The sequence below is a fragment of the Drosophila ficusphila genome, unplaced genomic scaffold, assembly GCF_018152265.1.
Source record: "Drosophila ficusphila isolate 14025-0441.05 unplaced genomic scaffold, ASM1815226v1 contig_197, whole genome shotgun sequence".
NCBI classification, from domain to species: Eukaryota; Metazoa; Arthropoda; class Insecta; order Diptera; family Drosophilidae; genus Drosophila; species Drosophila ficusphila.
Window position 1 is genome coordinate 9,032,474 of NW_025064091.1, and position 26,794 is coordinate 9,059,267.

The window sequence follows — 26,794 nt, forward strand, 5'->3', positions numbered from 1 at the left end:
ACCTTAAGTTAAGAAATATACATAAGAATCATCTGAAAAGTATGCAAAGTTTTTTGTCTTTAATGTTCTGTATCCAAATTGTTCTATAAACAAGACAACCCAGAAATTAAACTACAAGAAAAACACTTGAATGATTTTTCGATTTTGTATAGTATTTTTAATTGTTTTGCCCGTCATCAATGTCACCAATTAATTAATTAATCAATCAATTAAACGTTGCCAGCTTCCGCTTCCGAATGGTATTCGTTTACGTGATCGCTTTATCCGCTTCTCCACTTAGTTGTACCACATACCACATGTGTGTCTATCTTTAGTCGTTAAGTGTATATGTAGTATAAAGTTGATACTCATGCTAAATCGAATCGACTTGGTTTGCTTCGTTCAAAAAATGTTATAGGCTATGCAATACAATTACGTGATCGTTAGTTGACTTTAACATTTAGTTGACTGACATCAAACACACAAATATAGTTTATATTCCTTTTCTTTCCATTTTTTTCTTGGGTTTTAATATGTATGTACTCGTACTTATATAAGGTTGATGCATTATGCGATATCTGATTTGTATTATATTTAGATAGCACTACTGTTTTACACACACACGCACAAGGTTTACAAACGTTAGTTATTATTTAGTTTAGTTTTGTTGTAAAGAAAATTTCGATTAGTTTTCCTCTTAGACTTAGATTGCTAAAACGTTGGTATTGGCCTATTGTATGATTTCTTTATAAATTGTTTTTTTTTTTTTTTCATATTTTTCCTTTGGTTTTTTTTTTCAATTGCGAACCTCATTTTGAGATCGTTATTTGGATGTCCGAAGTGCTGAACCTGCTAAATTTATTTTGTTTTATTCGGGTTCCAATGCTTTTTCCACTTTCGTATTTCCGATATTCAGGATTTCATGCTCTTCTTGTTGCGGTTCTTGCTAGGCTATATCACAAAATGTGTTTTTCTTTATCTTTTTTTTCTTGCAAAAATTTTAAGATAAATCGACTGAAGAAAGGGAATTGTAAATATAAGAAAATAAAGTAATGGACAAACTATAGATTTACATATACATACATTGTTCTTTAGTAGCTTCAATCTTCGTCAATTTCACTTACTTTTTTGTTTATATCGATTTTGTGTAAATTTTGTGCTATCGATAATCACCGTTTTATCATTGTTTCTATCGAATTCATGCAAGTTTTCGCCTTCGATACACTGTCGCTGATTGTTTTTAAAAAACCGCATCCTCAAAACAAAACAAAAAAAACGAATTAATTGTTCTACTAAATAGCATGAAATATGTTTTTGAACTACCATAAATGAAATAGAGTACGTATTTGATCAATACGGTGGATAGATTTAATACACTTTTAAATCAAATCTACAATTCATCCATTTTTCATTATTCATTTATGGAATCGTTAAACGTCGAAGTAAATCGCAAGAATTATGCGAATCGAACATGATAATACGCCTGGCTCATAATGCATCTGTGTTCCTATGTTTTCGGCATATATAAATTGTATTAAGCCTGATTCGCTTGACATTTTTTATATATTTATATTCGCTCCCCTCCTGGATTTCCTTTCGTGTCTAGTAAAAAAACCCTCTAGTACACTGTATTTATAAATTAGTTTTGAGTTGTTACCTCAAAAAGGACAGTTGGCATTGACGCAGTCCCAAATCGCGACCAAAAAAGATATTTTCCTGGCAATTTTCAAACCGACATCGATATTTGTTGTGCATTTTTCGATTGGTTGGTCCAGTTAGTGCGTGTTTCTTTCTTTTTGCAGTTCTTGCCCAGCGACAACGGCTATATACATCATAAACATATATAGCTAAAAAAAACGTTTGCCAATCAGATTTCCCAGAGGAATTATCGCCTCCTTCTACATTCAAAAACACAAAAAATATAGCTAAAATTTTCACTGACCGAATAATGATATTCGCCGTGGTTAAAAAGTCTGTTAAAATTCCACTGCAACACCATTATTGAAGGTGTTGCCAGTGTTTTTCCGCCAATTTTGTGTTCAACATCAAATATATTTCTATATTATTAAATATATGTATATATTTATATTCCGATTATGTGGTATGCATACGTATGTACATTTCTTTAGTTTAATAACTGTTTTTCTCTCTTTCTTTTCCATTCGCTTTCTCCATTGTGTTGTTTTAAATTAGTTAAACTTACAAAAAAAACGGTATTCATAAGAGTAAAAGTAAAATATATAAAAAAAAAAAACGTAAAAATGTGAGGGAAGGAGGGTAGGTAATGTAAGATTGTAAATTAAGCAACATTTATCGAAATAAATTAATTAATTAGTACAAACTATACGTAACTTATGAAGTAAATCGCTCGCCTACATAACAGAATCTATAGTTATCGTATAATATATAGGTTTTATGTATACTCGTATTAAAAAAAAGGATTTTATATCTAATGCCAGCAAGTGTATATTCCTTTATTTGTGTTTTGCTGCTCGCTTCAGCTGCTACAAGTAGGTTGATTTTATTTTTCTGTTTCTGTTTTTTCTGTTCTTTTGTAATTAAGAAATATTTCCAGCTGCCCTCTCATTCTTTTCGGTTCGGTATTCTTTCTCACTTGGCTACGTATGCAATTTCGTATAAGCTTTAATGTTGGTTGTTGTTGGTGTTGTTGGACAAATCTTTCAACGCCCGCCTATAAGATGGCTACAAAAATGTATTTCAACGCGTTCGCTTACATTTGTTTTTCTCATTTTGCGAGGGTTTTTGGTGTTTTTTATCTTTACTATTCTCAACATTTTTTGCTGGTAACAAATTGCATTTTTCATTTAAGTGGTTTCATCTTTGTATTTTTTTTTTTTTCTTTTTTTGTATTGTTGCTTACGCCTACAAAATTGTGGTTTTGCTGTTGTTGTTGCTGTTGTTTGGTCGGTCGTCATGGACAAAGACAGAACAGAGCATTCATATTCGTGTCTGCTGCTGTTGAGATGCCGCCGCCGTGGCCAAAAAAATCGGTTGCTCCTCCATAAAATCCCCGAATGTTTAACCAGTGACCCAACTGAGAATGTCGAGAGTTGGATGCGAAATATTATCCAAGGGGCGTGGGCGTCGGTAAGGTAATTCGCCTCTTAAAAGTGCTCCAAAGCCCTGCGCAGCTTCTTACAGTAAAATGGACATTAAGACTCGCGCTCCTTCTTCACCTTGACCTCCTCGCCCAGAATGGTGGTGATCTCGCCCTGCATGAAGGCCCACGGTATCACCGAGTTGGCCAGCGGACAGCGATCGCCGCTGGGACAGTACACCTCGTTGCCCAGACCCTGTCGATAGAAAGGAAAAGTTGGGAGTGAGTAAGAGATCTAAGGAAATCCAAAAAGTTCTCAGCTACATATTTTTCCATTTGTCAAAGATTTACACTTCCATTCTCATTGATTTTTATAACAAGATCATACATTTTTACATGCATTTCTTACTAAAACCAAATACATATCACTTTTGAATTGCAAATTAACTTAAGTTTTGTTAGTTCCAGAACAAATTACTGACCGATTGAAATATTAAAAAAAAAATCAATTAAAATATACAGTGGACAAAGGAATTTACGCAAATTGTTTATAAATTCGAAGTTCGCACTTACTATTTTAATTTGTTTTAAAAAACTGTAATCATCTTATATAGAATTTTTTTATGGAAAAACATGTTGTAGGTAACTTTTTTTATACTTCACTCGACTTACATTCTGGCGCTTGATGCTCTCGCGGCTGCAGGGAAAGCAGAACTTGTGGTGGTTCACCGAGGGGCATTGCACGAAGTGCGTGTCCTCCAATCGCTCCTGGCACAGGGTGCACTTGAGCGTGGCGTTCTGGGCGGCCGCCGCCGCCGCTGCCGCTGCGGAATTCGAGGCGGCACTGCTGCCGGGAGCTCCGCTGAGACCACCGCCGCCCGCCGATCCTGCGCCGCTGGCCAGTGGTGTGCCGCCGCCTTGGCTGCCACTGCTGCCGGGTCCGGGATTCACGGATACGCCGCTGCCATTGCTGCCGGATGGACCGCTGCCGCCGGCCGGACTGCCATCGCCGGCCACCGAGTTCGGCGCCATCGAGGCGGGGCCAATGGATCCGTTGCCACCACTGCCGGAATTGGCACTGCCGCCCGGTCCGCCGCTGGTGCAGCTCAGCTGACCACCGCCGCCGTTCGGTCCGCCCAAGGGTCCGCCGCCGGCCGCACTGGCGCCGGGTCCTCCGCCGCCGCCCAGAGCGCCGGCCACCACCGCCTGGCCAGGATTGGAGCCGCCCACCTCGGAGCTGGTAACGGTGGTGCTGGACACGTGACGGGATCCCGATGAGCGACGTCCCGACGAGGAACCTGCAAGATGAACGATCGAATTTGCTTTCGTAAGAATTTATCAGCGTAAATACGAGTTATAGAAAAAGCATTAAAGCTAAAATGAAAATTAAAATATAAAATAAAAAAAATCTATGCAGTCAAAAACATATTTAATTTTATAACCAAAAAATATGCAATTTTTGTCCAAGTTTACTTTTATTTAAAAAAAAATGCTTTTATGGTAACCAATATAACATTACAATTGCAAAGCGTTCTGTTACTTTCTGTTACTGAAACCCGAATCTTAAATGTGCCTTGTTTGATTATTAAAGAGTTAGCCGTGTAGTTTGAAGTGTGAGTTGCTTATAAAACAAACAATAAATATAAATCCGACTGCATATTGTAATATGCCTTAAAAGTCTTTAAAAAAAATATAAGAAAAAAAAAACAAACACTTAGCCAAGCTCAAGTAAGAAAATAAGATTTACACACAAAAAGTAAGTAATCATTACGGTTTCAAAAATTAAATAATAATAGATAGGAATCAAAACTTGAAAAGACAACCGTAAAACATAACCAATTTAAACGAACTTAAAAAAGAATACATTTTTTACAAGCCTAGTGCAAGACTTAATATTTTACAATCATGCAAGTACTACTATTTCAAATATAGACCGCAACCGAGTGGGGATGTGCAAACTAACCCGAACTGTTCGGCGAGTGTACGCTGCGCGGGGGCAGCGGTCCCGAGGGCGGACTCGATCCATTGCGCCGACTGGCCGGGGACATGTGCTCTGCAATGTGAAAATGGTGTGGAATCGGATTAAATATCGGATTGGCTACACAGAACAAAAAAAATTCTATATCAGTTTGATACAGCTAGAAATGTTTGTTAAGTCTAATTTTTTATCTTAATAAATCTAAGCATTGCAAATCAAATTACCCCAACTAATGATTTCGATCTCGTGATTCAAGTGCAATGTACGATGGGGCCTTGGCCCCACTTTTCACAAGATCGGACAGTGGCGTTCATAAGTACGCCGACACACCCACTAACTATTGGTCATACAGTCGCGGGATAGAATATCACAACTGACAACCCGCAATTTTAAGTACCTATCATTCGTACCTGATTATATATAATTTGGGTTGACATATGTATGTATGGGCGGGGTCTTGACAAAACAGTTCAATGTTTTATTAACTATCATATTCCGTTGTAGCATTACAAAAAAAAAGATTTTCAAACTTTTTGCATAGGGGAGGGTGGTCCCATACCGACCCCCTAAAAGGCAAAGGCGATAAAGGTGAGAAAAATCAATTTTTCAGTTCAGTTCAAAAATTTACTATGTAGAGGGATCAGTTTACTATACATCTAAATGATTAGTAATTGCGTAGGTGCTTTGAAGCGTTAGATATTCAGGCAAATATAAAACTCTACTTTTTGGTCGTACTCAAAAGTAGTGGTCCGAAACCGACCCCCTATTTCTTAACAGAAAAATTTAATAACATAAAATAGAATTTAATGATTTTGACGTTTATTAAGAAATATATTGAAGGTTCTTTCCAGAAAATAAAAATTAATGTATGAAATAAAGGGCACTGTAGTCAATTGATGAAGTCTGAGTTGTCCTCTTTCTCATAGTAAGTTTTCGCGTTGTTTTCGCGTTGTTTTTCGAGAGCCGCTCGTTGATGACTGTCTCTTCGCTTTCTTCTGATCTTTTTGCTGTTTCTGTTACTTTTCTTTACTGAATCTTGTTTACTTTTTCATATTTTCCCTCAAAAATACTCTATGACATATTAAGCTGCCAATAAATGGGGGTCGGTTTCGGACCATCACCTAGCGGTCGGTTTCGGACCACCACGACCTTTTCTGATTAACTGCTCGGCATTAACTAAAGACGCAAAGAGCGATGTAATTCTAATTATGTGAGTGAAAGCTAGGACTATCAACGATCAGAAAAATTTACTCTCCGATTTTTATGCAGAGAAAAAAAAATTTAAGCTCAAGTTCAGTAAAGCTCAAAAATAAATGTCACAGGCGTTGAAACAAAACAAACGGAAAAATTGCAGTGAAACAAAATAAGTCAAAGTGGCTATCTATCTCCAAAATGTCTGTGTTATAACAGCTTTTCACTGAAGTTACCGACAATTCGGCTAGCATCGCCATCTCTGAGAAACATGGGGGGTCGCTATGGTACGACCGGTCGGTATGGGACCACTCTCCCCTAATATTTGAAATCCTAACAAGAACTACTTTCTTTGCCCTGTACTATAAATTTGTAAATATTTTGCAACATTGGACCAAAAGCAAAACAATTTCATTCAACTTCTGCTTTCGATTTTTTATGCGAATGAAAAAAAAGTTAATCACATGCTTCTTCTTCAGCGTTCATTGCAAATTAAATTGTTGTTATTGGGGCTGTGTGTTTCGGCCTTTTTGTTATTTTTTTGTTGTTGTTTCGGATGTGTAATTTTAGAACTTGGCACGAAACATGTTTCCATATTTTTTTTTGTGTATGGATGTATACATATATGTATATATATTAACACGTATATTTTTTGCATGTATTTGTATATAAGTGGATACATATATTACTTGGCAACGCCGGCCCAACAAAAACAACAAGTTTCATTCACCAAACCGCCGGCGAGCCATCGATTGTGACGTCACAGCGGCACGATACGATTGCGTGTCATTCTTGTTCCACTGTGCACCGCACACAGCTGTTTTTTTTTCTTCTTTGTTTTTCCCCATTTGTTTTTGTTGCTCTTGTTTCACCGTTTCTTCGTTAAACTCTTCTTCTTTCAGTTGGCAAAGTGCCAAAAGCGAAACGAAATGGATGGAATGAAACGAAACGAGTTCTGCTTGCTGCGCATACGTCACCAGAGAGGAAGAGGGAGAGAAAAGATGCAGCCGGTTTCTCCATCTCGTTTTGTTATTTTTTGCATGCCAGCATGCAATAATGTGTATGTACACCAGACACGAATACAAATACATATACCGACCGATTTGTTTTGACTGTGCTGCTGCTTCTTTATTGTCGTCTGCTTTTTGGTTTATTTTCGCTTTCTGTTATGGCGCTGTTATTTCACTGTTAACTTGTGAGGCTTATAATTTAATTTTTTTCTTTTGTATGCAATGCACGCGCACGCGTAGCTGCTTGATATTGAAAATAAAAAGCAAAAAAAGCAGAAGAAGGTATAAAAAGCGAATGGAAAAACGTATTTAATTTGTATGCCCAACAGACGATGGCACATTGCTCAAATGTCGACTCTTGTCAGTTTGCCGGCGGGGCACAGTGGGCTGCATACGAAATTAATCTCACACATATGCCCAGTGTGCTGTTATGTTTATTTATTTGATAAACTGTTGCTCTTTCGTATTGTTGCTTTTGCTTTTGCTAAATTGCTTACGCTGGCTAAATTGGCGTAAAAGGAACAAGACGGAAAACGGCAAAGGCGAAAAAGGGGAGGTTAAAAAGGAGTAGAAGAAGAAGACATGATGTGTGGCCCCAACACGTACACACAGAAGTACGTGTGCGTGTGTATTTATAGCATTTGTTTATATTTTGCATGCAAGAGTTGAAGAACAACAGCAATAAATGCCAAAGCGAAAGCCTGCCCTCTCCCTCGCTCTCCCCACCCCCATCTCTTTCACACTACTGCAGTTGCATGTGCGTGGCCCATTGAGATAAAGAATGTGGAGATAGCGTGCGCCAGAGTGAGACAGCAAGCCTGCCACATACAGTTGCAAGTCGCACGCACAGTGGACGAAATGCAAGTAAAAGCAGAAAACAGTAGAACACAAAAAACTTAAAGCTTAGTGTATATTTGATCACTAATTTAAAATCTAATATTGTTTTAATTTTTTTATTTTCGAAACTGTTGAGCCACTTATAATTTTATTACTGTTATCATTTAGGGAATGATTTCTGTATATTAGTATTTCGATTTAATAGTTTGAATAATTAATTTTTGAATCGGTAAGACTCCCTCGTTTCGTTCAAGATCATTAAAACCTTTTAGTTTTTGTTCTCATTAGGCATTCGAAATCCAAGGAACCACTGTAATCAGTTTCAGTTTACTGCATTCGAACTTCACTTGACTGCAACTTCGTTGCAATCTATTTTTGAAACGACTTTTTATTGACGCATACTATATACACAAGTAGTGCTATAGTGCATACATGTATATATATACATATGAAGATCCCGTTTAAGATGCCCCAATGTTTATTTGTTTTTCATACATTGGGAGCTGAAAACAAACAAATTTGCGCGATCTCCGTTCTTAGTATCGAATATGAAACTATTTATAGAGTAGTTTACGTTTTCCGTTCAGCACCATTTTGCCTAGCTATGGAATATTTCTCGATATTCCACGTTTATTTTCGCACTACTTTGTTAGAATGAATCATTTGACAATTTATTACAAATATTCAGTCATGAGCAAAAGAACCGGGCCGAGAAAAACAAACAATAAATATTTATACAATGTTGTATATGAGAAAAGAAACCATATTGTGTTCTTTATTTATTTGTGGAATAGCAACTATTCGCCTTCGAATGAATGAAAACGAATCGCACCACACCCAATGGGCGGCCACGCCCACTCACCTCCCTTGCCTTTTTTTTTGCGCAACTCTAGAAAGCTATTTTTCCGGGTATTGATATTAGATTCCCTTGGGAAAAAACAAATTGTTGGCGAACTAATCGTAAGCAGAACTGAAAGAATTTGTGCGGGATCCAAATTATCGCTCTGATCTTCTATTTCCAGACCACTCATTTCGACTAAAATTGGGCACTTTATTAGCAGAACATGCTGTTCACAAATGTAGCTGGAGATGTCAAGGTTTTTCGTACCCATTCATACTACTTAGTGTGGATAATAGAAACTAATAAATATTTATTCCTAGAATCTTTAGGTAGGTTTACTAAAAATGAATTCTTTCTTAATTAATTATCTCTAATACCTTTTAAAGGTCAAAGCTTCGGGATCATAGAAAACCAACATGATAATATGTAATATTTCACCATTTTTGATAAGACTAAAAATCCCTTATAATCAAAATCGTACCGCATAATGATGCTTGATATTAAACGTTATCTCTGAATTGTTCCTTAAAACCAAGCCACGTGACTTATAAGAAGTTATACTACTTAAATTAATCAACCCATAATATTTTAAGAATTTATAATATTTCAATTTGACATATATTATATGTTAAGCTCGTTTAATTCCCATAAAAACTTAACCCGTATTTTTGGTGCTTACTTATCATTATATTTCTTACAGCGATACGATAAAATGGAATATGGCCCCAAGTGGCAATATTTTCAAGTGGATCCAATCGATGGAGCATCGATTGGTTTTTAAAGCACATCTTCAAAGGGCGAGCATTCTTTTATTTTTGTTTATTTAATGTAGAAAACACAAAAAACTTTAACAAAAAGCAGAAGATCTAATGAAAAATAAACAAATGTGTTGCTACAGGGTGCACTCAAATAAATCGACCGACAAATTTAAAGCGACGCGGTCCTGCTATCAGTCAAAGTTGGCCGTGGTTGATAAGATAGGCTGTGGACCCTGGTGGACGGCATCGAATCGTCCAGTCCACTTAACAATTAGATAAGATAAACAAAACAGCTGTGTGTATTAAGTATAGAAGAGCGACCAAGAGCAAACGAAAGTGGAATGGAAGTGAAAATACAATTTTAAATAAAAACGAAGCGGTGTATTGTGTACCCTGTACTCGTACTTTCCCCCGGAATCCGTCTAGATTGCTTATTTCTTATCTCCATGTCGGCGCGGCTTTCGTGGCAATGTTTACCGGGAGGGGGCGGAAAAAGAGCTTATCAACGGTCGTTAAAAAACAGGATGATCTCACTAAAGAGATCAAGAAACTGTGGGACTTTACCTACATCAAATATCCATTAAAACTTTTTAAAACAGATTAGGTTTTTTTTTAACGAAAAAGGAATTCAGATTGTTAAACTCATCATTATTAAATAAATCATATTGGATCATATTATAATATACTCGTATAATATAAAAAAAGTTTACAGCCATAAAATTTCCCAAATCTATAAATAAAATATTAAAAAACCCAAAATGTTTATCAAAAAATTGGAATAAATTTCCCCAAGGTGTTGATAAGACAAGCAAATACGATTCCGGCATCTTTCCATCAAAATTCGATCAGTTATCAAAAACCGGCGATTTCATATCATATCTGGCTTTTACCGACAATATTCAGACCGGTGCTCTTTCCGTCTATTTGCTCAGTGGGTCGCATGTTTTGGGGCTTAACTCCTTATCGAGCAGTTGTTTGCCTTATCATCCAACCACATGGTCGGGTCCCTGAGATATGATAAGATATGATATGGTTGATGGCGCAATCTTCGCCGATAAGTTTATCGCTTATCTCCGCACAAAACAATCGCCAACCCCATTGACACTTTCTAAGAATGGCAAACAAAAAGTGTAATAAAAGCTTTTAATACCCTTACAGAGAAATAATGTTTTGTTTAATTACCACTTGCGTACAATACGACTATGTATATTAATTACATTATATAAAAACTTAGACAGTAGTTTGATAGTACCATTCGGTTTTTTTTTTTTAACTAGATACTTCTTAAGGCTCTTGAACCTAACAGACAACGTGAGAAGACTAGTTCAACATCGAATTTTTTTTTTAGTTTAGATACTCATGTGCCTATTTGATTCACAAGGTCGGAAATGCTGGACTCTATTGTATATTCGGATCATTAGTAAAATCGTAGCAAAAAAAATGGGAAAGCAATCAAAAAACGGTTGATTTCATCAAGTAACATATTTATCGAGTTCTCAGAACTAATATTTTTGATGATTACCTTGAAATCAGAATATATATTTTTCTGACCGCAGCTGTGCCTTATCGGCAGCGGCTTCGCTGCTTCACGTGTTTTAACGGTTAACAGCGGCCATGCACTGCAGATAGCCATCTCGCTCACACTTGCTGCAAATGCAGCTGCACTAAGCACGCAATGTCTAATTATAAGAGAGCGAGAGAGGGAGATGCACTCCTTGCACCACCCTCCAGCCCCTTAAGGAAAGGCACGAACAAATTCCTGGCGAACGCATTGGAATGGTCAGTCAGTAAATGCATACATACATACGTACGAACTAGATACATACACACAGCCGGCAACACGAAGCGCTGAATGAAACGAAACGAAAAGGGGGTGTGAAGTGGGCGAAACAAGGAGTGGAGTGTGGAAGAGGGGGTGGCGCGCGCACGTTGCCGTTCCATTCCTTACGAATACATACATATGTACATTTGTACAATTTTTCTCTGTACACCGAGAAAATGTTTGATATATTTTTAGTATATACACAAACGCAATATTAATGTGCATGTGTGTGTATTTGGTATTTTTTTGGTAATGAAATGAATACACACAGGAAGGAAGAAGCAGAAGCGTAACGTAAATACAAAACAACAAACGAAATTGGCACAGTGGGTATTGAATTAAATTCTGTAGAAAAGTAGTTAGTTTTCAAAGATCTTAAAGAAGGATCTGAGCTAAATGCTTTTTGCAATACGTGCGCAAAATATAAAAATATAGAAGGCATTTCCGATTACTTTCAATGTTTTTAGTTGTTTTTTTCTGATAAAGCTCATGTTTTTTTAAGATAAGAAAAAAATTAAATGTGCCGTTCTTATCGGTTTTCAGAAGACCACACATTATGGTAAACTATGAAGTTGTATTATTTGTGTATTAAGGTATATGAACATTCGTATGTATATAGTGAAATGGATTTTCATAAATTTCTAAAATTTATTGTTTTATTACTAACTTTTATAACTGATTAAATTGGTCGTAACTACATTTTTTGTAGTAGCCAATAAAGTCTCCTCTTGCCCCACTGTTTGATGACGGCATCGGTATGGGCCAATTTTTTTTTTTTTTGTTTCGTTTGTGACTGTTTTATTTTTTGTTGTCACTGCAGCTCGTTCCGTAATTCGTATACCAACTAAAATTTATCTACACTCTGGTTCGATTGTGTGTATGTGTGTGCAACTTGTTATCGCATAGCGTAAAAAGGTGAAACAGCAGAAGAAGCAGCGAAAACCAAAACAAGTTTAATGACGTTTTGCGCGCGCAGCCAAGAAAAAAAACAGACAAACACACACAAGAAACCAGTTTGGAAAAAGGCGAGCGAAAGAAAGAGAGAGAGAGAGAGCAAGAACATTACAACGTCAGCGTCGACGAATTTTGCACGTCTCTGTTTTTATTACATTCTGCGGCCCTTTTTCGTGTGCTTTTTGCGTTTTTTGTTTTCCCCATTACGAGTGTTACGTACGTGCATGTAAGCTACACGTAGCTATGTATACGTGTTTAAACATGTATTTTCCCTATATATTGGCATGTGCGCATGCCTTTTAACGGCAAGGGTTGGCAGCCCCTTTTTTTTTTTTTTTTTTTCTGTTAGAGGGTTGCAAAATGCGTTTCTACGTTTTTGTATGTTATACATACACACACACAAACACACGTATCGGGAAGAGATAAGGCTTTTCTGATAAGCAAAAAACGTTATCTAATCTTCAGCACCCCGCTTATCAACCATACACTCTTAAATTCCCGCTGCTGCTGCCTTTTCTTCATCTTCCAGCCAGGAGAGATAAGAAGCAGGCAATCACGCTGTTTTACTCTGGCCTGAATATCTGCATGTGTACATATGTATATATGTATGTGTGTCAGTTTGGCTACCCTGCCTTATCCCTCCCTTCCCCAACGCTCCAAAGCGGGACAGACAGCGCGCTCTCTTTTTCGCCCGCGATCGCAGGCTCTCTTTGACGCTTAAAAACGGTAAACAAATACAGTGGGCGCCAGCAATTTGGAGCCTAGGGATTCAATCTTTTCTTGGGAAACAAATTCGAAACTTTAAGATCACAAATACGGCGTGCAAATTCCAAGTATAGATTATTATTATCGTTTGGCATTTTTTCATGAATCGAAGTAGAAACCTAAACAACAAACTATTCTCTTTAAGGGACATGTTTAAAAAATGTTTAGGCATAATTATAACGGAATTTTTCCTCGACATTGTCATTCTAAACAAACTCTATTGGGATGGTTATCCTTTCTTCTTAGTCTTATTGGCTAAATGTTTCATTCCGAACAATACTACAAACACAAATTCCACTAAAATCCATAAGTAGTTTAATAATCATTTGTACATATGTACTACATATGTACCTACATTTGAAAATGCATGCTAAAAATAATAATTGGGAACTTAGAGCTTTTACTTTTTAATGTGTTATTAACTTACCCGGCGAAGTGTAAGTTAATAACACATGAGTTGTTTAATTTTGGCTTGTTTATAGTTTCTTAAAAGTTTGGCTAACTAAAAGCTATCATCATAACTGATAAGAAATAGTCACATTTCTCCCCTGTCACATTATTTTCATATCATATCGCATATTTTCCCACTGACGATTTGATTACAAAAAGTGATAAGAAGTCATCGGTATTAATTGATAGGGGATTATCCCAGCTTGTGCTTTCTTGTTGTAACTTGCCTAGTGTAAATTGTTATTTTTAGTTTAGTAATTGTAAACAAGGTCTACCTTTATTGTTTGCCGGTTTATGTGCCCTCACAAAAGTTATGCTTCCAAAATGGGTAGAATAAGTTTTGTTTAGTCATTAAATAAATAGGGTTTGATAACAATCTTTTTGATAGTTTTCAACCAAAGTCCGATTATTGGGAAGTCAGATTGGGTTTGCAAAATAAAAGCAAATTTGAAATAGGAAATTCCTGGTGTTAATAAATTACGGTTTGTGGCTTTTTCATATGTACATGTAGTGATAAAATTGGGGTATTATCATAAGGAGTTTTGTTTTAACCAAGTGCCTATGCTGTCGACTTTCCCTAAGTGACTACTGTAAGACATGATTCTTATCTGAATTTGTTTTATTCGATGTTCTTGATAGTTGATCTATTAGCTCACCTGCTTTGAAGGTCGATGCATCGAAGCTGGGCACTCTGACTGGCTGTTGCTTATCCCGCAGACCGCTTAGCTGGCGCTCCGGAACATAGCTGACCGCTGCGGGCAGGGATTCCCCGCGTGTCAACGGCGGCCTACCGCCCCCGCCCGTTGGATCGTCCATGGCGCTGCGTTTGACGCCCGGCGGACCGCCGCCGGCCACGCCTCCGCCGGCGGACAGGGGTGTAGCGCCACCATCGGGTGGGAGGCCATGGGCCGACTGTTGTTGGGCGACATCCACATCGACGTCCTCGCTGGGCGGTCGCTTAAGATTAACGGACAGGGCTGGCGGCAAATTACTTCCTCCACCGCCTCCGCCTCCTGCCGCTGTGGGCACGCCCCCACCAGGACCGCCGCCCCCTCCGGTGCCGCCACCGCGCAGGTGAAGGGGCGTCATATGGGAAATTCTCACTGGCCTCACCCCACCGCCGGGTGCATCCTCCAGCTTAACGGGATAATCCAGGGGCGGACCGATGCGCGGCACGGGCATTTGATAGGGCATCTGATGATGATGGTGTTGGGCTGCTGCAGCGGCAGCGGCTGCCGCAGCGGAGCCTATTGATAGTGGCCCCGCCCCCGAAGGTCCTGGACCGCCACCGCCGGGCGGTCCACCACCACCACGATGGGCGCCCGGTCCGGGTCCTGGAACGGGTCCGCCCACTTGTAACTGTTGTTGTTGCTGCTGCTGTTGCAGGGCCACCGCTGCTGCTGCGGCGGCGGCAACCTCACCGTTCTCGTGCGAACGCTGCTGTTTGCTGGCGGGATGGAGACGCTTCATTTGGCGGGCGGCGTCCAGCACCGCCTCGATGCGATCGGCGCCCTCGTAATTGACGCAACCGCGGCATACCGCCTCCGAGAAGTCATTGATCATGGCCCAGGGCATGCGGGGTAAATCGCACAGATAGCAGTGCTGCCTTTTCGTTTGCAGCGACATCCTGGAACGGAGGGGGAAATCCTGGAAACTCCTGCTGGATCTGGATCTGAATCTGTCTCTTGTTCTCGTTCTCTCTCTCGGCCGTTGGAAATTTCTAGCTGTGTGCACTCACTGGAATGGCAAGCTGTTCTTTCTCCTTTTTCTTTTTTAAACTTTTTTCCTCTTCTATTTCTTGATTGCTGTGTGTTTTCCTTTTAGCTTTTGTTATTCATGTTTTCATATTGATTTTCGCACACGCACACACATACGCGCGCACGCATTTTTCACCGCGCTTCCACCCGAAAAAAATTCACTAATGTTTTCTATTGCGCTGCGCTGCTCACATATACACCAACAACAACACACACAGTCAAGCACGCGCGAGAGCCCCGCGCGCGAGAGTTGGAGAGCGAGTGAGAGAGAGCTGGACACGTACACGTACGACGCCAAAAACGTGGAGTAAATACAAAAACGAACGAGCGACGCAGCGAATAACGGAAAAGTTAACCGGACGCCACAAAAATCGCTGACAGAGTGACCTTGGAGCTGAGGTGCGAATATACCTGAGAGGCCGGCAGAAATGCACTAAAAAATCCGCAACAGCGTACTAAAAATACTGAAGAAATACCAAAAGCCGGTATTATAGTGTGGACTCAATCCGTGGTTGTAAGCACCGCATGGGTTATATCAAAGTTTCAAGCCATGTTTATCTTTTTAGTCCAATTTGTTTACCGTTTAACGGGATCTTATTTGAAAATCAAAAAACAAAACGACTTACCAACAAAAATTAAAAAAATGTACGTTTTATATTTGATGTATAAATTACATATTTTTATACAAAAATCTCCTTTGCTTCCTTCGCTTGGTAAAATATTTACTTAAATGTAATATTTTTTTTTGTAGGTTTATCTTTGGAAAATTAAACAACTTGATTCAGCGGGCATCTTATTCTTTATTATTGAATTCTAAAATAGAATAAAATAATAGAAACAATAAAAATTGAGCCTTTTTTTTAAATGTTGTGGGGGTCTAATGATAATGTATATTACCGTTATTCCCCCAAACTCATATGCGAGCAGTTACCTTAGTGACATCAGATGGCGGCTAATTAACCCTTTTGTTGTTTCAAAAGAAATATAAGACACCATTTTAGGGACTCAATCGCATGTCCCAACTCCCCTTTCTGCAACGTCCCTGTTTGCGTACGTGATTGCACGTCATAATCAAAGGCGAAAAACACACGCAAAACGACGATTGTGACGAAGTCCGCCACAAAAAGTGGGTGGCAAAGTCATGCCAGTAAGTATACCATGTAAAGTTCGTGTCCTGGGCTGGATACACATCCTATATAAATGCATACATATGTATATGTGTATATACGTACATACATATAGCTGGCTTTTTTGTGTGGATACAGAAAAGTAGACCTTGAAATGGCATCGTCTGTTTCGCTCACTCGCCGAACAGCTGATTTAACAGAGCTCTGTAACTGTTAATGAAATTAAGAGCTGAAGCGCGGCAACGTCGCCTGTTTTCCCAGAAAAGGAAGGAAACGAAAGGACATCGGAAACCACTGCGCAGGACCACAAACTGCAGGGAGCTGCACGTACACATACATATATCCGTATTGTCCTGGGCTGTTGGCCTGCATCGATTTCCCGACCATGGTCTGAACAAATTCCATTCCACGATATCTGTGCGTGTATCCTGGAAAAGGGCAATGCGGAAAAGGAGCAAACCAGATACACACGAACAAGCAACGACCTCGTAACGGGGTCTTACCTTATCACCGCCTCCACTTTTGCAACTTACAGTTATGCCCATCTGTTTAGGTCTTGCTATCACACAAAAGAAATTGTAGACTAGGTTCTGTAAAAAAAATGAAAATATCCTTAAAGATTTTGGAAAGCACACAATAAAAAAAAAAATTATTTAACAACGTACAATTTCCTTTTAACTCCGAATTACACGAAGATTTCCCCAAAAAGTTCCCTCGTTCCCATAAATAACATTTTCTCTTAAATTTTTCCAATTTTCACTTTTTATTAACAAAAAAAAGGTTTAAGATTAAAATCAAAGGAGAGTCATAAACTACGTTTATACACAAGCTTTTATTGTAACTACAAATAATTATCTACCCAAATAACTAGGCAACAAAAAATTACTAGTTAGTAAACTTATTTACAATTGGGCAGAAAATTGTTGCTACACTGATTACATTTGTTCAACGGTATGGAGATTACAAGGAATTGTATTAGTTGTTTGTAAACACTTGAAACACTTTTAAACATATTGAATAGCAGGCGTATAAACGTAGTTACAAGGTGGAGTGGAGTCAAAATACACAACACATTACATTAACCGCATATAAAAATATCGCACATATTTGTTTTATATAGATTTAATTAAATGCTAGATCGATTGGGCGAAGCCACTGTTATACGGGCATACGGCCGTATAACAGTGGCCAGGCTCAAGAGTTTTAAAGAAGCTGTTAATTGCAAAGCGTTTCAATCCTATATATAGGTTTATGTATAATGGCTATATAAAGTACACGGTTTAACAGTATAACAGTATTAGGCTTGAGCGTGTGTGCGTGTGGCTTGTATAACAGTTAGCGTGGGTGTATCACTTACAACTAAAATTGCTTTTGAGCAAAAAACATTCTTACACAATTACACAAGTTAGACTTTTCCTCCGCAATACATAAAAAACACTGTTCCTTAGCATGGTTAATTATTGTTCATGGAATGGGGGGACGGGAATTGGATGGGTGGAAAGTCTATAAATAATAAATTAGATTTAAGCACTAACATGGAATACGTTTATCTATATAGTTATGGAATATGTATATAAATATATTTATATATCGTGTATATCAAAAAATATTTAACCACAATTTTTCTAGTTAAAGTTCTTTTCGTTCCTTTGTCGTTTTGTCTTTTTTGTGGGTGGGTTCCTCCTCTTCGTCGCAAGGATTCTTCAGATTCTTTCGTTCTTTCTTTGCTCAGCTTCATGGCACAAGTTTCCTATTCTTCATCTCTTTCTCCGTTATTCTCTATCTCTTTCTCGATATAACTTTATGTTAGACAATAGTGGGTTAAAAAAAAGTAATTGCTTAGCATATTTAGTTGAGTTCGTTAGATTAGTCGGAACAGTTTTGTTACCCTGTAATCTTAAATACTATAATTATTCGCTTGGGTAATACAATCTATGTAAATATTGCAACTTGTTGGTTTTCTTCTTAACAGGCACTTAACCTTCTTTTAGTCTAAACATAAAATCGAATGTTAGAAACAAAAAAATAAACACTTTCTATAGAGAGCTGGGTATAACAGTTTTCGTTGGGCTTTCTTTGAGCATCACTGTTATATTCGTAGCTGCATCTCCATAATTTTGCTTCTCTTTTCGACGGTTTTTAAAACTGTCGTCGAATGCCGCTTTTGGAATCGATTTCTGGTTATTCCACATACTGGTTCTTCTCTTTTAAGTCTTCAATTCCAAAAGTGTCGCTATAGTTCGCTGTTCGTTTTAAATTTATTTTGCGTTTTTCGTACTTGATTTCTGGACTTTGTTGGAATGTTGATTTCATGTCATGTGCGTATAACAGTTGCGTTAATAACAGTGGTACGGTTCACTGGTTCTTTTGAATTATTTTGTATAAACTCTTAGTTACACCAAATGAAGAACAGAAATTTAGTCGTATTATGCTTAGATGGTGGAATAGTAGGAATATGGCTATTTTCTGTACGATACAAAAAGCGAGCAGTATTACGAGTTACAACAGTTAAGTAGTTCAAAAAGTTAGGCTTATACAACAGTTATTCAGTGGCACATAACACTGCTTGCAAGAGCTCCCTGAGTGGAACAATAAATACACTGCGCACAACATTTTGACAATCGAGTGTGCGGATTTAGAGCAGGTCAAAATGTCACCGGCTAACAGCGGGTATTGAAATGCGTGCGAACCGGAGGCGGTGGTGCTGCTCGTCGTCTCCTATCGCCACCTGCCGAGTTCGTCGATCCGGAGGCCCCTGTCCGATGACCTTGAAGGTGACCGTTTGCGGCTCCCGGTGCAGGCGTTGGAGCACTTCCTGCCGCCTGCGCCGCTGCCTCTTCGCGCATCTTCTGCTTCTGATCACTGAGACGGGCTCCCAGGCGATGCACCTTCTCCGGACTCAGGATATTCAGGCGGGTCGTCTTCGAGGATTGCTGCTGCTGCTGCTGCTGGTGTGCTGCGACCGCTGGAGACGGAAAATGAGGTTAAACATTAGTTGGAAAGGGAAAGGAACAGTCGATAGACCTAAATATAACTCTGATGTATAACTCCATCTAATGCTAACCATGTTTTAATAACAGATAAAATATTATTTTACCGATTGGCAAAGAAGTATCAATTAAAAGACAATTTATATAAAAATGAATGATAAATAATGAAAAAAAAAACTATTTTACACGAAATATTTATGTTTTTTTGGATCAATCGAATCACTTTTTATAAATGTACTTTTGCAGGATCATTAGGTCATGAACAATTTACGGGTTAAATACTTATGTACCCTTGATTTAAAGAAACATTTAGCCATTGAAGAAAGGAACTTGTTTGATCAAATCAATAAGTTAGGGTTTCCTTTTCAATGGAAATTCTAATAACGAAATAGTTCCATCTTGTGCAAAAAACGAAGTTCTCATTTCATTAAGCTCAAATTCTAGTTTTTAGCTCTTCAAATTCCCTACCATTAGTCAGTCGCTGTGCCGTGGAGGCAGTGTGCCTTTGAGCCAAGTGCTTGGTGGGAGACGCGGGCCTGCTGTTCCTGGTCGGCGAGACGCAATGGCTGGCGGGGATCCCTTGCGAGCCTGCTCGACTGGGCGGCGGCTTCAGTGGCTTGCCCTTGCTGTTGCTCGACGACGGCAGGCGGTGATTGTTCCCCGTTCGCTGCGGCGGCAGCTGCGGCGGCGCTTGCGAGGGCGGAGGGAGTGGCAGCGTCAGCTTGTGCTTCTTGGGCAGCCAGTCGAGAGCGGAGGATGGCGGACAGCTGCTACTGGTGGTCAGGTGGCCATTGCTGGCAGGCGGCAGGAAGAGTGGCAATGGCAGTTCACTACTGCCACTGTTGCTCTGACCTCTTGTCGTGGCGGTGGCTTTGCTCCTCTTGGGCGCCGGCGTGGTCGACTGTTTGCTAATCCCGCTGGAGGCCAAATGCTCCAGCGATTCGGCATGCTGCAGCTTTTGAGCCACACTTGCCACCGGTGGATTCTTCCGACCGAATATCGGCGTCTGGTTGATGCGCTGCGTTCGCGGAGGCGGCGGTGGGCAATTGTTGCCACCGTTCAGTGCTGCCGCCTCGTGCTCCAGGCGCTGGAACATCTTTAAGGCCACTGGTGGGGTTTTGAAGAAGTTGCGCATCGAGTGCTGCGACTGGTTGAAGTTCCGCCTGCTGGCCTCCTCCAAGTGCTCGAACTTGCTGCGGCACTGGTGCAACCGATTGCGCATGTCGTCGATGGCCAGTCGGTGCTGGGAGTCCGTTCTGGTTGCGCTCTCCTCCAGATCCTCCCTGCTCGACTTCGTTGGCTTCTCGTCCTCTGCAGCTGCTGGCAGACTATTCACCTCCTGGTAATTGAGACTCGTATCGCAACTGGAGTCCACATCGGAATAGGTGTTCAGATCCCGCACATCCTGCAGCTGTAATTCGGCCCCAGGTCGCAGGTCCACCAGGTAGCCACGTTCCCCAAACGGACGGCACTTCCTCAGCGCCTGTTTTAGAGCTCTTTCCTTGGATTCGGTTTCGGGTGTGAGATTGCGCCGCTCCTCCTGGGCGCCCAGGAAGCGCTGGCGGCGCCTCGCTCGCATACTGTCCCTCAATCGCTCGCCACTGGGCGAGAAGTCCTTGCCGAGATGCGGTGACTTTGGTATATCCTGCGGCTTGATCACCAGGTTCTCCTTCTCCTTCTCCACCGGCAATACGTCCGATTCCACGGCAATCTTCACCAGCTCGTCGAGGTTGTTCAAACTGCGCTGGGAAGTGGGCGACAGGACATCTTCGGAGCTGGCGTACCACTCCTGGAAGTTCTCGATCTCGTGCAGCAATCGCTCGGGCGGCAACCGCTCGGCGGCCAGATCATCGGCCAGCCTTTGGAGCCAGATGTGCAGGGTTTCGAAACAGGGACGCATATCAGGATTGAGGTCACAGCATACAAAAGCCACCTTGACAAAGGCCTCGGGACACTGGGCGCAGAACTTCTCGCGAAACTCCTGCTGATTGAGGCTGAAGTCCGAGTTGCGGGGCATAAAATCGGGATCAGCTTCCACGCGTCCGATTATCTGAAAAGTAGTGTAGGGAATTAAATGAAAGGTTCGGCAAGTTCTGAATGCAATCGCCTTCTCACCTCACACAACATAATGCCAAAGGAGAAGACATCCACTTTCTCATCGTACTTGAGGCCCTTCATCATCTCGGGTGCCATCCAGTAGGGATTTCCAACCACCGTGTAGCGCTGTCTTCGCTGCCTGCTCTTGCTGCGCCTTAGAGTTCCACCTGGCGACATGGCAGCATCGCTGCCAGCTCCCGATCCATAGCCACCTGGAGTGCCACCGCCACCCCGATCCGAGGAGCTCACGCCACCTGGCAGACGCGGTGCATCCACACTGCGCGCCAGTCCAAAGTCCGCCACAATCACCGATCGATCCTCGCGCACCAGGCAGTTCATCGAGTTCAGATCCCGGTGGATGATGTTCATCGAGTGCAGGTAGCTCATGCCGCAGGCGATGTCCCTGGCCAGGCAGACGCGCTGCGGCCAGGAGAGCGTTTGCGCCGAGTCGTGGATGAGCTCCTTGAGACAACCACCGGCCACGTATTCCGTGACCATGTGCAGCTTCTTGTCCTTGTAGAGCACCCCGATGAACTTCAGCACATGCCGGTGGTCCAGCAATCGAAGCACGGCCACCTCCTTGATGAAATTCCGCTGGGCCTCCTCGTCGGCGCGATGCAGCTCCTTGAGGACCATCACCTCGCCGCTCTGACGATGGGTCACCTTGAACACCTTGCCGAAGAAGCCCTCGCCCAGCTTTTCGCCAATGACCAAGTCGGAGGCGCGAAAGATTCTCTGCGGTTTCTGGACCACTCGACAGGATTGGGTTCGCGACAGATCGTAGAGTTGCGGATGCGCCGAGTGCTGTTGCGCCTGGTGCTGTTCGTCCAGCAGCTTGGACAGACTGGAGCAGCGCTCCTTCTCCTTCAGCTGCGTCATCGCTATAGATCCTGCGCCCGCTCCTGCTCCTGCTGCTGGCGGAATGGTGGCCGATGCATTGGTGGCCTGGCGGAGCTTTCTCGCCTTGGAACCCTGATCGCCGGGCGTCTTGTAAAGCCGTTCCCTGCCCACCTCCACGCTGGAGGCCGATGTGCTGAGCGGCAGGATTAACGTGGACGCGGACATGGCTCGCTGGATGTCCGCCTGGCTGCACGAACGGCACACCTGGACCGGATCATGCTCCACGGTGAGCTGCAGCATCTTCTCGTTGCTCCGGATGAGCTTGTCGATCTGTTCCACCGAGGAATCGCTAACTGGTGTGCCGTTCACCTCCAAGATTCGGTCGCCAATGTGCAAGTTCGTTAGATTCACATCGATCCTGGGGAGAAGGGAACAAATCAGAGATTAGAGGGCTTTCTATGGGGGTTTACTGCCTAATTGAATGGGTTTCATTTGAGTTAGTGGGTGTTACCTATAGGAGGCACCACAGCATTGCTCAGCCATCGAGGTCAGCCAGAAGAAGAAGTTACAGAACAAGCTGTTCCAATGGTTGGTTTGTTTATTTTGTGTAAGCATGTTTGGGGAGAAATGCAGAAAGAGGCGGAGGGCAAGCCACCAGCGGAATTAGTGGGAGATCATGGGATGAAGTTAACAAGCTGTTGCAAAAACTTTTACAACTAAGCTGCAAACGGAAATAAGCCACAAAGAAATCAATAGCAAATAGCAAATTTACAAGCGTAGAAATGGGGACAAATGTTCTGTCGCTATTATGTGTAATTGGCAGTAGTTCACGTTGCTTTTTCAAGAGGGGAAAACTCACATTGCTACTCTCGCTTTTACCTGTTGTTAATTGGTGCTGAAGGCCCAAAAATAAAAACTACAAAATCGTACAAATGCTTTCCGAAAGTTGAATAAAAAACCATTTTTGAATTGAAGTACAGAATGCCTTTCTTGTGTAGCAAATTTAGACAATATATGAAAGTTCCAACATAAAGAGCAAACGTAACTTGTTTTTTTAGAAATTACAGTTTTTAAAATAACATTTCGTGAGTCCTCATACTTTTATGCTAATAAACAAGGGATTTTTTTTTCTAAAAGTGCGGGAATTTATAAATTTAAATATTAGAAAATGAATAAGGATAAAAAGTTAACGTGTAACGGGAATTTTCCTTTTCTTTCTAATTACGTGAATTTTCCTTTCCCTTTTTTTAAATCAAAATGTTATTTATCAAATTATGATGAATTTGTGCCTTTTGCTAATGCAGCTAATGCACTTAAAAATAATTTTTAAGTCACTAAAACCCGTAATTCTGTCGAGTTAATCATCGTTTGCCTTGAATGAATTACAAATTATATATCTACATAATTATTATAATATGATTGCGAAATGGATGGAATTTGTGGTAAAAAAAAGCATGCGAAATTATTTTAGCTAAATAAAAGTGGGTTTTATATATTAAATAGGCCAACTGTGTGGACAATCCTTACTCTGTAATGCGGACCGTGGGACAGCCGTCGTCGAGGGCCACACCATCCACCCGGAGACCCGGCGTGGCGTCCTTGGGGATCTCGACCAGTCGGATGGAGTGCATCGGCTTGCCGGCCGTCGTGATGCGCGCTTTGGCGTCCGCCGGCTGGCAGGACCTCTTGCCATAGCACTGGCCACAGTAGAGCTTCGATCGTTCGACCAGAGCATAGGATTCCCCCTCGCCGATGAAGGCCCCACAGGCGGCGCAGCAGAAGCACTCCGGATGGAACTTGTGCTCGCCGGCGACCATTACGGGTCCCGTTATTACGGCCGTACACTGTTGACAGGCATCGCCGAAGCGGCCGTAGTAGTCCTCCCGGCAGTACAGTAGACCCTCGCGCTCGAAGTACCAGTTGTGCAGGTGGCCCTCGCAAACGGAGCAGCGGAAGCAATCGCAGTGCCATTGCTGGCCCAAGGCCATCACGATGGGCTCCTCCGGATGGGGCAGCAGTTGGCCACGGCAATGGGCGCACATTGGCGGATATCCTGGCGCCGCATGTCCTCCAGTTCCCGTTACCGTTCCCGTTACCGATCCCAATCCTCCTCCTCCTCCTCCTCGTCCGCCATTTGCCCGCAGGCGCTGCTGGTGATGCATGGAATGTTTTTGTGTGCCTCGATTCCGATTACGTTAGCACTATAGGAAAAAAAGGTACGGAGGGGGAAACATATATATTAACAAATGACGGAATCCGTATTAAATATAGTAAATATAGACCAACAGTCACGGAAAATGTCCCATATAATGGAAATAATCGTAAACAAGGCACTCAAACTGGCTAAGGTTTTATCTATACTTTCCATATATGTTTGTATTTTAAATTCCAATAAGACAGTGGCAGTACTATATGTATATCTTTTATCTATATTAAGTAACCATTTATAAGTATTGTTGATAAAAAGACATTAAGAAATTTATTAGGCAAAGAAATTGTTTCGTTTTTAATTGAAATGTTAACTTCATTGTCGAAAAAAAGGGTTATCAACATACAAATGGGCTTTTGAACACTTTTTGATTAAATTAATACATACATATAAGATATTTTATAGAACGTAATTTTTGTCAGATTGTCCTACGTGAGCTTTTGAATATAGGCGTTTGATTCGTAGGGTTTTTTTTTAGAATTGACAACGTATAACGTTAGTTGATTGCAAAGCATTTTTTGTTTAACTGAACTCAATTAATTCCTTAGAATTATATTATTTTTTTGTTCTGTAAAATGTAAAAAACGATAAAATTCCTAATAGTTTCTAGCACTGCGTAGATGGAAACAAATTGTCTATTAGAAAATTGTATCTCAAGAATTTTATCCGGGTATCGTATAGCTTCCAAGTATCTTCTCGGTAGTTATAAATTGTGTTTAATCAGAAAATTTTTTGTGTACAATCATAACAAAAGAACAGACAGAACAAAAAATATCTGTGAGTCGGTGGTCATTACTTTAGGGTTCAATTCTGGAAATAAATCACACGCGATAAAGGTCGAGATCCTGAGTCAGCGAGCTCCATTGGAATGCAAAAACTAGAGCCATTGAGTTCGATTTTGATTGACTGTCCGGCGTTTCTTGCTTGGATCATCGCTTGGCATACTGTTTATATGCATGCACATATCTCAACATTGACCGTGAAAACGAAGTTGATGCAATATCCACGGGTCTTCAAAGCAACTGCAATCGCAATTGCACTTCAGCTGAGCTAACTGTAGTTGTTGTACTTGCCATCTCGCTCCCGCCCGCGTAAATTATGCCAATGAATGACGAATGCGCCATCCAAACACTATCGCACTTACACTGGCATGCAGGCACAGTGGTCGCCAAACCTGAGCTGAAATCCCATTGGGGTAATGTCCTTCCTATCACATTCCATGAATTCTCAATTAAACAATTATTTATTTGGTATTTTAAAAGCTTACTATACAAGTTCAAAGTGATATTAATGTACAAATGATAATTTAGGAAAACAGTTTTTAAGATGTTGCCTTAAACAAATATCTGAATTTATAGAGGTATATACACAAGACAAAAGCTTTAAAATCTCCTAGTATAGCCTAGAACATTAACTTCAATGTCCCACTCTTAATAAATCATACAATTATTATTGGACCTTATTAGCACTATAGTCGAAAGTAATCCGTATAATAAACTGTTCCTATGAAAACATGCAGCCAATTTATGTTAATTAAGTCAATTAATTCACTGAGGCAATGTGAGCATGTTTATTTTCGACCAGGATAATTAACAAATCTGCCCATCGTGCGGAGGCAGCAGCACAACACTCACACACATGCCCCCAGGCGCACACGAACACGCGTACAGGTGCTGCTCATACACACACTCACAAATTGTTAGAAAATGTGTGTGGGAGAACGGGAACAACAACGACATTAGCAATGGCCCAAAGCAGGTACAACAACAACAACTGGTTTTACCAACATGCGCGTCTATTGTTACCAGTTTGTTGTTGTTTCCATTGTTGTTTTTGTACACTATATTAAACTAAACACACACACACTTACATAATTGTTCGTTTGTGTTGCTATTAACTTGACGCACATTGCACATTTATTTGGATTTTCGTCGCCTTTTTTATTTAATTTTTATCCCGCCATGCAGTTATTGGCCACAGCTGCCGAAATGCCGCGGACTCAATTGAAATGCCGACGCACAACTCGCGAACTCAAACAATAAAAAAGAAATGCATAATAAACAAAACAACAACAAAACCACACAAAATAAAATACAATCGCGCCAGTGTGACCGAAATGTAACATTAAAAT

The 26,794-nt window shown here is 40.8% G+C and overlaps 2 protein-coding genes across 6 annotated transcripts; both read right to left on the reverse strand.

Annotated features, from left to right (window-relative positions):
- Window positions 1-131: 131 nt before the first annotated feature.
- On the reverse strand, window positions 132-15,801 carry LOC108091174 (probable E3 ubiquitin-protein ligase IRF2BPL). 2 transcript variants are annotated; one of them, XM_017190223.2, is made up of 4 exons: window positions 14,300-15,801; window positions 5,001-5,090; window positions 3,710-4,335; window positions 132-3,293 (listed from the first exon to the last, which is right to left on the reverse strand). In XM_017190223.2, exons 1-4 carry the CDS (start codon window positions 15,267-15,269, stop codon window positions 3,153-3,155), a joined length of 1,827 nt encoding a protein of 608 aa, XP_017045712.1. In that variant the 5' UTR covers window positions 15,270-15,801; the 3' UTR covers window positions 132-3,152. The 2 variants fall into 2 exon arrangements, with proteins under 2 accessions (XP_017045712.1, XP_017045713.1); XM_017190224.2 differs by lacking the exon at window positions 5,001-5,090.
- Window positions 15,802-17,340: 1,539 nt separating this feature from the next.
- On the reverse strand, window positions 17,341-26,766 carry LOC108091217 (LIM domain kinase 1). 4 transcript variants are annotated; one of them, XM_017190317.1, is made up of 6 exons: window positions 26,534-26,766; window positions 23,982-24,655; window positions 22,966-23,031; window positions 21,633-22,872; window positions 19,986-21,567; window positions 17,341-19,492 (listed from the first exon to the last, which is right to left on the reverse strand). In XM_017190317.1, exons 2-6 carry the CDS (start codon window positions 24,614-24,616, stop codon window positions 19,188-19,190), a joined length of 3,828 nt encoding a protein of 1,275 aa, XP_017045806.1. In that variant the 5' UTR covers window positions 24,617-24,655; window positions 26,534-26,766; the 3' UTR covers window positions 17,341-19,187. The 4 variants fall into 4 exon arrangements, with proteins under 4 accessions (XP_017045806.1, XP_017045807.1, XP_017045808.1 ...); XM_017190318.1 differs by lacking the exon at window positions 22,966-23,031; XM_017190319.2 differs by lacking the exons at window positions 22,966-23,031; window positions 23,982-24,655; window positions 26,534-26,766 and adding an exon at window positions 23,334-23,477.
- Between the last annotated feature and the right edge of the window lie 28 nt (window positions 26,767-26,794).

Bases quoted from the DNA above. Each gene is read 5' to 3' on its own strand.
- LOC108091174 (XM_017190223.2), bottom strand. From the start codon at position 15,269: ATGTCGCTGCAAACGAAAAGGCAGCACTGCTATCTGTGCGATTTACCC. The intron at 5,091-14,299 runs GTGAGCTAATAG...TTCACATTGCAG, and splicing joins TGCATCGACCTTCAAAGCAG to AGCACATGTCCCCGGCCAGT. The intron at 4,336-5,000 runs GTTAGTTTGCAC...TTCATCTTGCAG, and splicing joins ACACTCGCCGAACAGTTCGG to GTTCCTCGTCGGGACGTCGC.
- LOC108091217 (XM_017190317.1), bottom strand. From the start codon at position 24,616: ATGCATCACCAGCAGCGCCTGCGGGCAAATGGCGGACGAGGAGGAGGA. The intron at 22,873-22,965 runs GTAACACCCACT...CCTTCTCCCCAG, and splicing joins TGCTGTGGTGCCTCCTATAG to GATCGATGTGAATCTAACGA. The intron at 21,568-21,632 runs GTGAGAAGGCGA...ACTACTTTTCAG, and splicing joins TTGGCATTATGTTGTGTGAG to ATAATCGGACGCGTGGAAGC.